The following is a 17,199-nucleotide window of genomic DNA, read 5'->3' on the forward strand; positions in this document are numbered from 1 at the left end:
TTAATATTGGTGCAGGTTTTCAACCATCCAGATAGCTTCTCCCCGCCCCGACGCTTTCCCCTTGGCTTCAGCTAGGAAACCTGAAGCGCCCGAGCCAACACTGAGAACAAATGGCCTGCAATATCACCCAGGTTTGGGTTTCATGTTTAAGCCTTCCAACACTTCAGCGGGGGTCTCCCTATCAGTCAACATTATTTCTCAGATCGAATGGTTCATTGAATCGGGCATTTAAACATTATTTGGTGTAACTTACCCGTCCCCTAGATGGGGGGGGGGGGGTGACTCACCCCCTGTGTAACAATGCCCTGTGTATATTACACTCCCAATATGATCCCACTGGCTATTACGTGACAAATCGCTGCACACTATTACCATTTGTTTATGAAATTGAAGAGGTCGTTGTTCTGCAAGGGATCATGTAGGCGCTCTGGCCAAAGTTTTTAAGGCGCTACTGTTCTCTCTGTCTCTTCTGCCCCTCCACCACCTCCCCCCCCCCCCCCCCCACAAATAAAAGATGTCATTCAATACTCTTCATTCTTATGCTGTAGGCTAGAGAGGGAACACTTCCATCCAGCCTGACATGCCTTGCAGCAGAGAAGGAAAAGGCCAGGATGAGATCGAGAAATATCTCATTTCATAGAATATGTGTGGGTTGCTGGGTGTGCTAGTCTGTATACGTATGTGCATTTATTTAATCTTATTAGGTGATACGCTATCAGCGTATCACCTATTGTGATTGTCAAAATCTGTCTTTTTTCTTATTCTTCTTTCTTTCTGGCCTATTTTGTGTCGTCAATATCTCAAGAATGACATTACGGAGTAACATGACATTTTCAGTCAACATGTCTCATGACAATATCTAGCCACAATAAGGTTTTCATGACAGTAACGTATCTATGACGTCATCTAGGCGCCATTTTGTGATTTTCGGACCATGTTACATGATCGATCATAACTTCATAACTAAAGGTCCTTTCTGTATCAGTTTTTGTGGACATAAAGTTCAGGTCACGCTCTATCTTTCTTTCTCTGATGCTAATTACCTAGGACGTCATCTAGGACGCGTAAGCGCGCGTCAAACATTTAAAAGGCTCAAAACAACTTTCCAATGGGAAATCTCGAAGTTTCAGACAATCTTAAGCGTTTCAAACAATTTTGCGCGTGCGCGTCCGTCCGCGCATTTTCGCGCGCACAGCGCGTCAGTAACATGAAAATGCACATTTTTTGACTGATCTGGATTCCTGATACTTTGAGTAACAATATCCATTGATTTCTGATCGATTTTGACAAATAACAAAGCAATGCACTGTCGTCAAAGTTGAAATTTCGCGTGCGCATCTATATGCAAATATAGTGAAAAAACATGTCTTTGTTTATTTCGCCATAGCTCTTTAAAACGTCAGGTGACCCTATGTTTTTATTGCATATTACAAAAGCATATGAATTGAAAATAACGTTTCAAGTATCATTATTTCCATAATTACAATATGACGTCATCATATCGTCATCTGAAATCAAAAAAGTGGAATTAATTTTTTTAAGGTACTGTTTCTGACATTCATTTGCTCGTATCTCTGTTGTTTAAGCTCAATATTATCCCAAATTCAGATATGTTGTACTTTGAACATTTGCCTTTTAAGTCCATGTCATGCTTTTGATATTTGATGACGTCATCATACCTTAAATTGTGATTAAAGGTAAAGACGCAAAATCGGACAAGTTTACGTGTATTGTCTATGGGAGGTGATTTTTTTTTAAAGCATCAATTGACTTAACAACGTTTAAGCACCTTTATCTCAGCTGATTTTGCTTCATTTCCTCTGAAACTTTAATATGTTGTAGCTGAGACAATAAGCTGCAGTAATCATGCATTTTATTCTTTGAAATCTCCTCATCAGATTGACAATTTTGCAGTTTAAAACTGAAAATGAAAATGGAATGTGGACAAAACGATTCCCCATGTATCTTTCACATACATAAGTTTACGTTCCCCATATTTTCTCGTCGAGACGTATGGCCGAGTGGTTAAAGGCGCCGTCTCAGAGACGTGAGATTGCGGGTTCGAACCCCACAAGATCACGAAACATTTTTTTTTATTTTACTTTTTTTTCTTCAATTTTGTATTACATATTCGTTCATGTAGAAATCACGTTCGTATATAAACGCACCTATATACACACACAGACACACACACACGCCATATCCCTCTTTTTTGTGTGTTGGAGACCACATTGCTTCGACTGCAGCAACACTTTGCAGGTTGACTTTGTCAAACCGATCATAGTATGTACTGACGACGACTGAGGTGTTGTACTTTGAACAATTGTCTTTCAAGACGATGTCATTGTTTTGTAATTTGATGACGTCATTACACTGAAAATTGTGATTAAAGGCAAGGTATCAAAACCAGCCGATTATAGGTTTTATGTCTGCGGGACGTATTTTTCCCAAGTTGCCAGAAATGGCATAGTGACCTCAGTCGTTACAGGGCCGCTTCTCCGTCTAGCAATGCAATAGATGTTCACCAGGCCACGTTAGTTGAGTGGGCATTGACTTTCCCCCTGTTATATCTATACATTGTTGTTTTTTTTTTTTTTGTCTTACCATTTCCGGGGATGTCCCGTGGCCGAGTGGTTACAGAAACGGTTTCGCATGCACGCTCAATATAACTTCAAGGTGCCTATATCACATTCTTTTCTTTGTCGATCACAGATGACCGTCATCTGATGACCACAAGCGTATCACCTAACTCGTCCTCAATGTGACGAGTTTTCATGTCTCGTTCTATCTAAGACTCATCATACGAATGTTTATTACTAAAAAAAATTATACATTGTGCAATGATCTGGTAATTTTGTGTTATACATTGTAAATGCTTACATCTGTGTCACAAGTCAATAATCTATGAAAATCATCAGGAGGTTTTTTTCTTTGTCACAAAAGGAACATCTACCAGTTGAGGTCTTCTTTCTTGGGTGGTGAATATTATTATGATAAATTTTGTGTAATGTACATTGTAATGTTGATGCACTCAGTTTATGTAAAAGTTTGTTTCTGTTGGAAGTGGGAAGAATGAATGAATGGATGGATGAATGAATGAATATGAATGAATGAATGAATAAATATTAATGAATGAATGAATGAATGAACAAATGACGGAATGAATGAGTGTCATCAACCCTATCAAACAGATCCTGTCTGTATGGTGATGTATAAAGTGAGATTATGAGAACTTTGCTATGACTGAAAGCTTGGCAGAACTAGGGTAGACCATGAAGGATGTTATCCTGGTGTTTGATATCTTCTTTAATCTTGTCCTAGGATGAATGATGCTATACAATGAGACTCACAAAAAGAAAGACAGAGATTATGGTATACCTCATCAGGTTTAGATACCTATAGTTTCAAGTTTTTCCCCATCTTTGTCAGTGTCAGAGAGGGAGAAAGAGAGAGGGGGGGGGGGGGGATAGAGAGAGAGAGACGGCAGGATATATGGCAGAATTCATAAACATTGACTGAGATTAGAGGTAAATTCACTTCATGATTTTCATGGTAATCATGATATTGACTGTTTCTTTCTTTATGTTTTTTGGGAGAAGGAAACATGATAAATTATGTGCCCTAGCTTGCTAAGACATCACAACATTTGCATTAAAACTTATGTATTTTTGATAGATGTATAGTTTGAAGCCAGGCAGTATAATTTCGATATACCCCTTCAAGCTGGATGATTCTACGTGATTGATCCCCAGGTAACATACTCAGTCGAGCCTGTGTTGATCAAAACTGGCCTTTCCTGCAAGATCTATTAAGGTTTGCAAAAAATGCCAATGTGTGGCCAGCATTAGTCCCACATAGCATTCTAGCTGTCAGTTCCTGTTACTGTCACCACTAGTGGTGATATAACACTTCATTTGTCTCGTCCCGCGAGCAGCCATCGCTAGCGAAGTAGCAGCTTTGGAATCACTCAGATGCTATCCACCAAGCGCAGTTTCTGGCCTATGACAGAGCTTTAGATGCAACCAGGGTGGGGTGTCAAAGGTCGCTTACAGTCACTTAGTTCATAGCACTGTACTTTTTTTAAGCATGTGTTTCTGCAGTCGCGTGGAAGAATGTGAATGAATTTTTTGTATTTGAAGGTCTGCTGCGCGTGCTTGCCCATGATCTTTGCTCTTTTCCAAATTACTCTAATTTAGAGTATTAAAAAAAATCCTGGTTTTGGACAAAAAAGTTTGGTTTTGGGGGTTCCCTTTGTTGTCTGATTACACAACCAGCCAGAAATCTGATGCCAGTCATATGGTCCTTGTGTGACATGGGAAATGTATCTATGGCACTATCGTCACCAGTTGATGCATTTTCATAACAGATTCAAAATACACATATCCAGTTGCTTTTATGATAACACAGGCAAAAGTATGTAGGTGGTTAAGAGAGTAGCATCGCTGGTATGTTAGTCCAAGAATTATGTTTTTTTCCTAATTGTGGTAATACAAGTCTTAGTGATGCACCCATCATCTCATAAAATAAGGACATAATGAAGGCCAGTCCATAGAATACCACAGCTTATGCCATCTTCTTGTTTATGCATATAATTTGTGTGTATCATTTCCCCCCCCCCCCCATCTTCCTTAAAAGTTTGCAGGTCATCGCTTTGATTGAATGTATGTTTATTTTTTGGGGCAAAGTTTTTCTTCAAATGTTGCTATGGACAATTTTCTATGTAGGCCTATACATGTGCATGCATGTGGGTGAGTATGTACATGTGTAAGGTTTTCAAGACAGCGGTGTGTCATCATATGGCTATACTAATGAATTTAAACATTTTCAAAGATGCTACAGCATTTTATTGCAGATAAAATAGGCCTAGGACCCTGCCATCTGATGTGATTGCAAGTTTTGTTTGGGAGGATTGGATCATTTGAGAGAGGGAGAGAGATGGGGGAGAGGACTGCAGCATTCCTTGTGTCAGAACTACCATGAGTAAGCAATCAAGTCAGATTCTATCCTCAGCTGTCCCCCTTCCTCCCTCCCTTCATAAGACAACTATTACAGATGAGCCAGAGTATCTTGGCATCCCAACGTCCCTCCGTACCCCTTCTCCATCTCATTCCCCCTCTCCTCCCCTCCCCCCCCCCCCCCTCCATCTAATTCTGGTAGATGCACTCTGCTTTGTGCATGCGCCAAATTTTTATAGGAGTACCATGATTTCTGTTAGATGGGGACAGGGCCGACTTTGTGCTGTGATACGGAGCTGGCTGGCCTGGACTGGCTGAGTCTTCCAGTTGGGATGCGATGGAGAGAAGATTGCAAAATCAGGGGAGAAAATGAGCCAATGGGATGAGTGGAGAATGACCGACAAAGGGGGAGAAAAATTTGTCTCTGTGTGTTGTTTTTGTTTGATCTGGTTTGTAAAAGTGAAGAATGAAAGAAAATGACAAAGAAAAAATATGTAGAGGGAGAGAAGATGGAGAGGTTGTGTTTTAGACATCAAAAATGAATATTGTGCCTATATTTGGGGCTGGATGGCCGGTGCATTATGTCAACCCAGTTTGGTAACTTCATTAGGGAGGGAGAAAGCAAGCCCCCTTTGCTTAATTATTAAGAGTCATCTAAGCTTGGGCGAAGGTTATGGCTCTGACAGACTGGGCTTGACTGTCAAGACATTTGATAACGGGGGCGGTAAGGATGAAAGCGAGTCTCGGATAAGCCCTCAGCGGAGTCTCCGATTTTCTGAGACGAAGATCACCCCCGACAGTAAATCCGCATGAGAGTTTGAGCAGGGCAGGTCAGGGGTCAAACGACAACAAGGAACAGCCACCAGCAAGGGGTGAAGGAATATGGGTGGGTCAGTCCGGGGCAAAGTCATGATCATGGATGTGATGCGGGGCTCAGATGCTTGTTGAAGTTGCAGGCAAAGGCCGCTGGGGAGTGGTTATAAATCAGCTTGTTTTTGTTTGAAGATACTAATCGCTGTCTGACTTGGTAGCAGTGACATTTTGAGAGCTCAAACAAACCTGAATTTGATTTGTTGCTGTTTTATTGGAAGACAACTCGGGTACAAGAGATGCTATCAAAGCTTCCATGAACAGTTCTTCTTCTTTTTTTTTTTTTTTGACTGACACAGACAGCTTGTGTCTTGAGTATCCCTCACCCTCAATGTAAGGTTCTCTTGCATTTGCGTAGCAGCAGCATTCAGCTGATAAGTTGTGGGGGTGATTGATAGTGCCTTTCCTAAACAAATACCGACAAATTTGTGGAGGTGGCGGTAATGTATTCCAAAAGACATGGCCGACTGTTGCGGATATGAAAGTAAGATGTCTCCAGCCATGGTAGTTAAAGAAAGAAAAAAAAAAGCTGTAATCAAGGCCATTGCGCCTCATGCATGTCTCCACCTCTTTAGTGCAACTTAGCATCTCTCTCTGCATGCTCTGGATGATGTTTGCTCTTGCATATGTTTTCACACAAGCTTGAGATGAAAATAGCAGCAAATGCAAATTGTAGTGAACACATAATATATTACCCTCTTGATCATTGGGGGTAGGAGAGGTTGGGGAGGACAATTGTAATGACAAGAAAAAAACCAATGCTGGAGTGAACTGAGAAAGTAGTTGTGGGTCATTATGATTATATGATAATGATCATTGTGATTGTATATGTTATGTCAAGCACATAGAAAATTTATTATAATTATTATGCACTTTATAAATGTAAATTAATAATAATGATAATAAAGTACATTTATAATGCACCGTATCTATCATTACTGATACCCTCAGTGCATGAAAGCCTGTAAGATTCAACACATGCTGTGTACACATAAACAGCTAATAGTACAGCCCTTCAAATCCAATCCATATCCAATATTGTTATTATTTTTGTCATTATTATTATTATTATTATTATTATTATTATTATTATTATTATTATTATTATTATTACTATTATTATTATTATTATTACTACTACTACTACTACTACTACTAACATTATTATTATTATTATTGTTATTATTATTATTATAATCATCATCATTATTCAAGGGAGTAATGATTTTCTTTATATCTCACCTCGTCAACCAGGTTGTGGTCAGGAGAGATGGTGTTAAATTTTAGTTCAGTTTATTTTAGGGTTTATCATTGCATGAAGAAAAACTTTGAAAATGTTGTTTCTCTTTTTACCTAGCATGGCTTTAGATGATGGTCATTTATATTGAAAGAGTAGTAATTCATTTATCTTCAATAGCAGCAGCCATAAGGAAGGAATACTATCCTGAAAAAAAAGTGATTTACTGCTGCCATTTGTTGCAGTTATTGAAAGCTAATACAACAGAGACAGCTCTTTGCAACAAGGCTGTGAGAGGAATTGTTCTGAATCTGTTTCTGTCAATAGCATTCTCAATTTGTTTATCATTGATTTGACTACCTTAGCATGGGGGGGGGGGGCGACCATAAATACCATTTTGTGTTCCAAAGTTGTGAATATAATTTTTGTGCTTCAACTCACTTTTTTTTTGTGAACAGAGAGCTGTAATGTTTGTCCCAGATTTACTGAGTGAATGCCCTCTCATAATCATCTTGCCTCGTCGAGTATTTTTGAAATTCATGCTTTTTCTTTTACAATGGGCAGAATTTTTATGTGGTTTTCTTTCTTTGTTTGTCTATCTATTCCTTCAGTAACAACAGTAGCTACAACAACACCAGCCACTCAGCTAATGTTCTACCGGACACCATCAGATGAGTTCATCACGAGGAAATCTGTGGACCTGGAGTGTGAGGCAGGGCCAGCCGAGTCTGTCTACTTTGTGTGCAACGATGAGAAAATTGACGAGGCACAGACGCAACAGCTATCAACATTTGACAGATATTACGAAAATATTCACCACATCAGAATAAGTGAGTAAGGGCGCACACGTGTGCATGCCAAATGCTATCCGTTTACGGGAAGTTCAGGGAAACAGACACAAATAGATGAATTATAGTTATCATGATGTTTATCGCGCAAGTGCGTAATTATTGCCGAGGTGGATCTTAGGCCGGTCTGGTCTCACGTCATGTAGGAAGGATGCTACAAATTTTGAAGTATGTGTTCTCGCATGGTGATGACATTGCAATGAACATTGCATGCTGGGTGCTGAATGAGGTTCAATGGTATATGAAGTCTTGTGTTCTCAAGGATGCCATGGTGTCCTCTCCTATGATTAGATGTGTACAGTCTCATCATGCGACGGTGTTTGCAGTCACTATTGGCACAATAAGTGTCGTCTGCACCAGTAATCTATTTAACCAGAAATACTTAGCATTTTATATTGGTTACCAAATAGGATTTGTTTAATTTAAGAACAAACTGAAAGATACAATGCTCAGCTTTTAAATCATATGATTCTCTTCAAAATTGTTTCTAAAACTACTAGAATAAAGAATGAAAAATAAAGCATGTAGGAATGCTTCATTTTGTCGAATGGGGCTTGCAGTCAGTGGTCTATTCAAGTCCATATCAATAAATCTTCCTATATCATGGGTGGAGCAAAAGATGAAATTGTGTCTCCATGGCAACCATTCTAAAGAGATTATTAGATTAACATAAACCTTTTTGGAGTCATCAATATTGTTCTATTCATGATTATGGGAAAGTTTGAAAGCTGTATGCTGATGACTGTTTTATCAATTTCTGTAGGGTTTTTATTCACACTTTGACACACTGCATCACTGAAAAATTGAAAAATTTGATGTTAACCCCCCCCCAAAAAAAAAAAAAAAAATGAATAAATGAAAAGGATACCCCACAAACATTATCAAGAACACATATTGTACTGAAATATACCACAATTATTTGATGTGAAAGATTTCATGTCTGAATATAAAACAATGTGCAGGTCCAAGGGAGTCTTGTGAGATGATGATATCATTACATCCACCAGTTAAATTAATGCTTGCGGAAAAAGTTCCCATGAATATCAGACAAATTATTGTATTGATATCAAAATCAAGTTAGATACATGTATTTCTCCATTGGTCCAAATACTACACTGCAATTTTTAGGTGTACATAGTCTACCTATACAATGCAGAGATGGTCAGCATGGCTTCATTTCAGCACTGTCAAAGGTCAATGCAAATAGGATATCATCTTTAATAAACTTCTTTAAACAGGAAATGAACTTTTCAATAGCTTATCTTCTGTTTTGAATGCAAACATTTCTGACATTGCAAGGTACTAAAATGACGTCCTACTGGAATTTGTTTATTAGATCTTGCATGGCAGAATATTTTGAACTGCAATCACAGTGCTACACTTAATAATTCTCAAGTGTTTATGATATGAAATTGTCATAAATCACTGCATTTTCCCAATAAATCAGAAGAAATCATGCTTTTTTATACCCTCTGTGTTATATTATGCATGAAGTTTAAATGGTGAACTCTTGTATGGATGTCAGAGTACCGGTACCTTGTTAGCAAAGTTTATTGGCTCTGCTGATAGCTGCTGCTATAATACGAACATGAGTGTCAGAGTAGATGTGTGTGCTGAAATTTACTTCCCACTTTTAATGTGCCAAACAGGAATGCGAGCATGGAATTTGTGGGCGAATGTGAGTTACTGCCGCCATGTTGTATCGAAGGCATGCGATGCAGCTTGTCAGATTTGCTCTTGTGCATCCGTGCTCCGGAGTCACAGAGAAATGAGGGCAGTCCGTGCCGCTTTGCGTGAGGCGAGGGTGTGTCGATCACGCTCGCTTCCCACCGTGGCGTCTGTAAATCAGGATGGCGGCTGCAACTGTTGCTAGATACGACCGTGTCTGTCAGACATTTCTCCGCTGATTGGCACAGCTGAGGCCCGTCGTAATTTACAATTACGGCTGATCCGAACCTCTGTACGACAACTATTTTGGGTTTTGGGGCCTGACCGCTCAGGAATGGAATCATTTGTTTTTGCCATGTGCATTATGAAATTTTGTGCTGAGAGCAACGGCCTGTCATCGCAGAATCCGGTGGACCTTCTTTAATGGGCGTGTGATGTCATCGTCTTGAGGAAGTGATTCCTGCCAAATAGCTGACAAATACTTCCTCAGTTGTGTAGCTGAATGCATGCTCTTTCAAGCCTACTGTGTATACTAAGAAGACACAGATAAAGCTGAAGTAGGAGTGTGTAAAAGATTTCTAGTCTCATCCCAGTATTCATACATGTAGTCGTGTCACTGAAATCTTGCCCATGATTATTTTATAGAAGAGGAGTTTGGGATTTTTTTTTATGTGAATTCTCCAAACTTAACATGGAATATCATATGGATATGCATACTCTCAAAGAATACAGAAAATACCACAGAATACTCGTACTTGCCTTATGCTGACCTGGAATTAATCTTAGGTTAAAATAGTATTCATTCTATTTCATTGTAATCTTTGGATGAACCTGGCAGAGACTGATATGGCTGACAATAAATTACAAGTAAAACAATATGTAAAAGTCTTGGTAGAAGATGTTTGAGAATTGGTGCATGCTAACATGTTTTTTCAACTCCAGTATATTTTTCTGTTATTAACATGACATTCATTATATGAAATTTAAAGGACAAGTTCACCTTCATAAACATAAGGATTGAGAGAATGCAGCAATGTTAGTAGAACACATCAGTGAAAGTTTGAGGAAAATTGGACAATCGATGCAAAAGTTATGAATTTTTAAAAATTTTGTGTTGGAACCACTGGATAAGGAGACTACTAAGGATGGTGATGTCATATGAGTACAACAGTATAAAGAAAATGTAAAGAAAATTCAACATATTTTCACTTTTTTCGCATAATAAAAGAGCACTTGACTTGCCTCTTTCTAAAGGCAATGGGAATAATATTACCCATAACATACATCAGCTACGAGTCAAGGGAATGTGTACTTTTTTCAAAAGATGAAATTTTGTGAAATTTTCTTTATATTTTCCTTATATTGTTGTACGCATGTGACATTATACACTGCAGTAGTCTTCTCATCCACAAAAAACTTCAAAAATTCATAACTTTTGAACGGATTGTCTGATTTTCCTCAAACTTTCAATGATGTGTTCTACTAATATTGCTAAATTCTCTCAATCCTTATGTTAATGAAGGTGAACTTGTCCTTTAATGTTTCACTTTATGTAGTGTGTTATAAAATTTAGATGTATGCTGTTCCAAAGTTTCATGTGAATAAAATTACTGTCTGGTTTTGTTTTCTCCTACTCATTTACTTCTCTTTTTTTTTTCCAGCGGTCACAAAACATGATGTGGAGACATATTTTGGAGAAGAAGACTATTGGTGTGCCTGCGAGGCCACTGCCCCTTCCAGTAGACCGATTAGGTCGGACAAAGCCTATGTCACTATAGCATGTGAGTATCCAAGCCTTGGTATTCTGGCTGTCTGGCGCAAGATCAGCCCCCAAACATCATTACCCATCAAATCCCCCCAAAAATTCTGAGAGATTCATTTCTAAATCATCAAAACATTTTAAAATGACAGCTCTTGGGGGGGGGGGGGGGTTTCTATCAAATTGGCGATCTTTTTTTTTTTTTTTTTTTTTACAAATTTCTTTTTAATGAATTTGTAACTAAAACACTTTAGTTATTAGTTAGCACTTATTTGTGCTAAAACACTTGAAATTCCGTGTGAAAAGAATACATGTATATATTTTATGCAGTGGATTTCTCTCCATTATTTTGCTACACACAATGGTATAGTCAAGTGTATGTTATGATAACTTTGTTTTTTGGTCAAACGGATCAGTCTGCATGCATGAGCAAGGACAGGTTAAAGATAATATAAAGTTTTGGTACCTCAAAAGTTTCCCTGAATTTCCTTGTCTTAGTTTGTGTTTCAGGTTAAAGTACCTTTCATAGAACTAACACTGTGAGACTTACTCGCCCATAAGTGCTCTCATGTCTTAGTAATCATGCAACTATAACTGCGACCAGCAGCCCCGTACGCATAGCGTAATGGGGCTTCGCATTGTAGCATTCAGGATCATGACAGATTTAGTATCGCGGGTAAATATCAACTTACATTTCAAAAATTTTTTCAATTTGAATACTTACCAGTAAAGTTGAAGTATTGAAAACAGGCTTCGGGCAACGTTTGGTTCTGCCAATAGTCCTTTTCTGTTCGAATTGATGACTGAATGTGACTCGGTCGAGAGGACCTTGGGAGAGCTACATACACTGAATACTACGGCCAGCGCATGCACATCACATGCGCACAAATTTCAAATCCATGAACGGATAAGATGTTTGTGTGCGCATGCGCTGGCCGTAGTATTCAGTGTATGTAGCTCTCCCAAGGTCCTCTTGACGGAGTCACATTCAGTCATCAATTCGAACAGAAAGGGACTATTGGCAGAACCAAACGTTGCCCGAAGCCTGTTTTCAATACTTCAACTTAACTGGTAAGTCTTCAAATTGAAAAAAATTTTGAAATGTAAGTTGATATTTACCCGCGATACTAAATCTGTCATGATCCTGAATGCTACAATGCGAAGCCCCATTACGCTATGTGTTTAGGGCTGCTGGTCGTAGTTAGCTATGCGTATGGGGCTGCACGCTGCTGGTCGCAGTTATCATGCAATAATGGTTTCGTACAATACGCGTACTACCTCGCCGCTGTACGGCGGCGGCTCTGGTATGAAACCATTATTGCATGATTACTAAGACATGAGAGCACTTTGGGGCGAGTAAGTCTCACAGTGTTAGTTATATGAAAAAGATACTTTAACCTGAAACACAAACTAAGACAAGGAAATTCAGGGAAACTTTTGAGGTACCAAAACTTTATATTATCTTTAAAGTATAGGCAGATGGCTTGGTGTTTGGAGGAAGGATGTCTTTAAAAGGCAGCTGCTCTCTCTCTCTCTCTCTCTCTCTCTCTCTCTCTTGTGTTGCCTTCTCTAAACGCCATTTATTTATTCCATCTATTCTCTGTGTTTTTCAAATATCACTGTTGCCAATTTGATGATGACAGGATAATAAATTCTGCTACTAAATTTCTCCGGATCTTGATAGGTCAACAATCACTCTGGTAAAATATCAACAGGTGAACAGTGCTAACTATTTAGGGCTTTGCTAGTTGAAATCATTGTGATCTTAAGTAATGAGGTAAAAACGACAATAAAAAAAACACACACACAGCTCATGCCTTGTTATGCATGAAGGTATAGGTTTATAACTTATCAGGGCAATTACCCCCGGAGGACAATTAAATACTGGTTAGTGATTGAAGGTTAGAGTAAAGATTAAGGGCAGGGTTAGGTTTAGGGTTAAAGTTTAGGTTAGGGTTAGGATTAGGTTCAGGATTAGGATTAGGGTTAGGGTCAGGGGAAGGGTCTTGGGTATTGTCCAGGGGGTAATTGCCCTAAACCCGTCTATGGCGTATTTTGTCCAATGCACATTATAACTTTTGTACACTGTCAGTTGCCCACTACACCGAAAAAAAAAATAAAATTATCAGTGAACTAAGCCAGGGCTCCACACTAACTTTTTTATTTGGTGACCCAATGACGTCACCAAAATCATCAATTTCAAATTTTTGGTGGCCCGAGAGAAAAATTTGGTGGCCCCCAAAAAACAATAAAAAGCAATTCCTGTTTTTTTGTTTGTTTTTTTTTTTTGATGAGTCAAATATTTAAGTTTTATCATAGTAAGAATTGGAAGCTGGACATATCTACTCATAAATAAACCTCAACAAACTGGCAACACTCACTCTCAGGCACTCATTCAGTCCTTTTCATCTATCATTTAAACAAATTTAACTGCTGAATGGTAAGACTAAGTATAAATATTCATTGACAGGCACATGGGTTGCAACATCTTAACATAAATAAATTACACTTTTCAAAAAATTGTGGTGGCCCGAGGTGGACCACCAAATTTGCCCTTTTTTGAAATTTGATGGCCCGACTTTCATTTTTGGTGGCCCTGGGCCACCAGGCCACCGTTAGTGACGAGCCCTGACTAAGCTTACGTATGCACAAGGAAATGTGTATTTTAGGATTTGTCTATTGTGGTAAACCCCGTCTCTCAGATGTTATGCATGTCTTAGTTGCAGTCTCGAATTGTGAGAGGCATGATTGCTTTTGGAAAAACAAAAATGTATGATCAGACATATTCTCAACAGCTTGGTATACTTACATAGCCACCTAATCATGGTATTCTGGAAAAAAAATCTGATTAGGCCCTTCATTCATATATCACCATATTTGTCATAATTTGCAGCATGTGTATGGGTTATCAAATCCACCTCAAATCCTCCTCAAGTACATGTGATTTTTTTTTCTCTTACCCTTTTCTGTTACTCCTTTGAAATCTCAGAAAAAAGATTCTGAGATGAATCTATTGCTGTGTTCCGGGATGCTTCTACATGGTGTAGTAAATCTAATTTATGGCAGTTCATAATGCATCCCGAAGTGCTTGGATTGTTTTCACTGGCAATTAGCGTATGCCCGGCTCTGTGTGTTCAAGTCATGGAATTCGATTTGTTTAATTTACTAAATGCATTAGCCTCAACTTCCCGTGGGTGCGCTTTTTAGAAAAAATATTGGAAAAGCTCTCTAATGTGATTATGTTGTCACACTCTGGCAACTTTGTTTGTGACACACTTCAAACAATTATCCTGAACAGCACTCCGGAGAAAGTATCAACTATTTCAGTTTTGCATGTACTTATTGCAGGAATACCAGGCACATTGGAAAGATGCTCATATTTACTGGGTGTACACAAAGTTCTGTTTTACCAGGATGAAATGCATTTCTACTCATTGCTTTTACGGATAAACGGAGTGGTCATACGTGTGGATTTTGGTGTTTATACATGGAGTTTATTTCACCCTCATTTCTTGAGGGATGCATTTTCTATTAAAGTATTATTCTAATTTCATTTGAAGTTGTCATAGTATATTTTGTTCATGTACACATACTGTTTTTTTGGTGTTTTTTTTTCGGGGGTGTTATAAGGAGAATTGGCCGCAAAGAGGACCTTTTTGCAGAAAAATTAGTAGAATCAAATAAAGAATCTGCAAAAGGAATGGTAAATGAATGCTGGTAATGCTGGCAGTGATATAACTTGAATGGGAGAGTAATTGGAGGTTTAGTCATTTTTATGCTTGCCCTTGTGACAAGTGTCCATTTGCATTTTCTTTGCGAATGATGCCAAGATCAAAACAGGCATGGCAGCTTTTTTTTTCTCTCTACAGTGGAAAATGTTTAAAGTGGGAAATGAATTTAGAATCTACTCAGAAGAATGCAGCTATTCCGGTCACCAGCACATGATAAGCTCCAGATAACACATATGGCCATTAAAAATAGTGTATCTAATTTCATCTGATTCCAGCCCATATTTCTCCACTGGTAGCTGATTAGCTGGGGAGTTGTTGTTGTTGTTTTTTTTTAAATGTCATATGTCATGCTCTGTCTGCACTGCAAACCCATAAACTGTGGGAGTTTGGACTGGACAGAAGATATGGTGGGAAATGCAAAATTGATAGGTGGGACATACATTTCACATATACCTCTCCATATCTGCGTGGAGAGCAAAATCAATATCGGGTTGAATGATTGGGATTTATGCGATCGAGTAATTAGGAGCTTGAACCATCACTCACTTGTTAGATCTCTGATCTCCATGGGGGGTGGGGGGGGGGTAGTGAGAGTGATGAATAAGGTAATCTGCCCCATGTCGACCAAGAACAGGCTTGCTGTGGGTTTGGTGATAGGGTTGGCCTGTAGTAACCTCCCTGCATGGATGGGAATCATGTCCATCGATCCGAGGGTCCTCCATCATTACGTGGTGGAGACAGCAAAGATGATTTTGTCAGAGGGACCTCATCGAGGTGATGTCAGTGATAGTGCAAGTCAAGTTGACAGTCATTAGGTGGACATGGGATATCCCAGCTATCACTATTCATTTTCCTCTCAACTTGATCAATGGAAATAGGAGACGGAGTCTGTCTGTGCGTAATCCTTTTGTTTCGTTTTGGGCATACAGCCCTGAAAACAGTACTGCTCCAAACTCATCATTGGAGGATGACCCAAGACATTCTCTCAGTCAACCTTACCTCTTTTAACATCACCTCTCCTCCTCATCATTCTTCATCCTTCTTTCTGCCTTCTGAAAAAAACCCCCAGAAAGACCAAGATCCAAAAGATGTATTGCTCAGAAAATCCACACTCTGTAGAAAATGTGTCAGCGTTTATCAAAATGTTTTCTTCCCCAACCCCCTCTCCCCCGCCCCATGATTTCTGAAGAAGGATGATGCATGGTAAGTCTGGAGAAGTGGCTGATGTTCTCGGCGATGCCTCATAATCAGTTTTCATGTGCCTCCTTCCAACCCCACCTTACCCCCGTTGTGACCCGCCACCAATTAGCAGGCCCTTTAGTGCTTGTTCTGGCCGTAATTGCAAGGAATGAGCATACGTCATTTATCCCCGGCTCTCATTTCCGCCTCGTTCCTTCTATTTGTAGATTTAGACTAATGAGGTTTGTGGGGGGTTCGCTTGGTCAGGCTTGATGGATGACGAGGGATCGGGAGCAAGCTTTCCCCCTTGCCCAGCTAGCTCTCTGCCTCAACCTGCTGCAAATGTCGCCCTCATGATGCGGCCGCTTTAATTGCAGAATCAGCCTATCCATTGAGCCCTCCCCTGCCTCTGCTGCAATATAAGATGCTAATCCGAGACTAATTGCGATGGATAGCCGCTGATTGATATTGCTGAATAATCTATTAACAAGATTGTACCTTTTTTTTTACGTAGAGGTAGCAAACAACTGTGTGGATGCAAATGTATTCGATTTCATGTGGACAGGATTCCTCATTTGTTAGGTTTCGTCATTTGTGAGAAAAGTGGCGTCGACAGTTTGTCAGTTTTACGGCTCATCTTGATAATTAGAGGACTGTTCATTTTGGGTCCGTCCCGACTTAATTCTTACTTTGGATTATTTTGCGGGAGAAAGATACTAATGAGTACTTATGTGGGAATTAAGGGACCCATTTCCTGCATGCTGATGATAGTACTGATGCTGTCTTTATAAGAACTCAGTAAAAGTTTTTTACCCATCCGTATTCCGTCGAAATTCTAAGAGCCGTCTCCTGACATATGAGACCGACTCTGTCAATCCGGAAGATTTGAGCAGCATTCTGGAATTTGTTTTTGAGGCAAGCCTCGTTGCCAATCTGTAGGCCCTATATACAA

General features: G+C 39.2%; 1 protein-coding gene across 1 annotated transcript in view; it reads left to right on the top strand.

Moving 5' to 3' along the window:
- The window catches only part of LOC140228437 (netrin receptor UNC5B-like), a 167,522-nt gene that overhangs the window by 93,409 nt on the left and 56,914 nt on the right, over positions 1-17,199 (top strand). Inside the window, exons 2-3 of the mRNA XM_072308655.1 lie at positions 7,674-7,892; positions 11,240-11,359. Of these exons, the coding sequence (XP_072164756.1) occupies positions 7,674-7,892; positions 11,240-11,359 (339 nt within the window). The remainder of the gene's footprint in view (positions 1-7,673; positions 7,893-11,239; positions 11,360-17,199) is intronic.

This window comes from Diadema setosum, chromosome 5, assembly GCF_964275005.1.
Source record: "Diadema setosum chromosome 5, eeDiaSeto1, whole genome shotgun sequence".
In the NCBI taxonomy this organism is placed as follows: domain Eukaryota; kingdom Metazoa; phylum Echinodermata; class Echinoidea; order Diadematoida; family Diadematidae; genus Diadema; species Diadema setosum.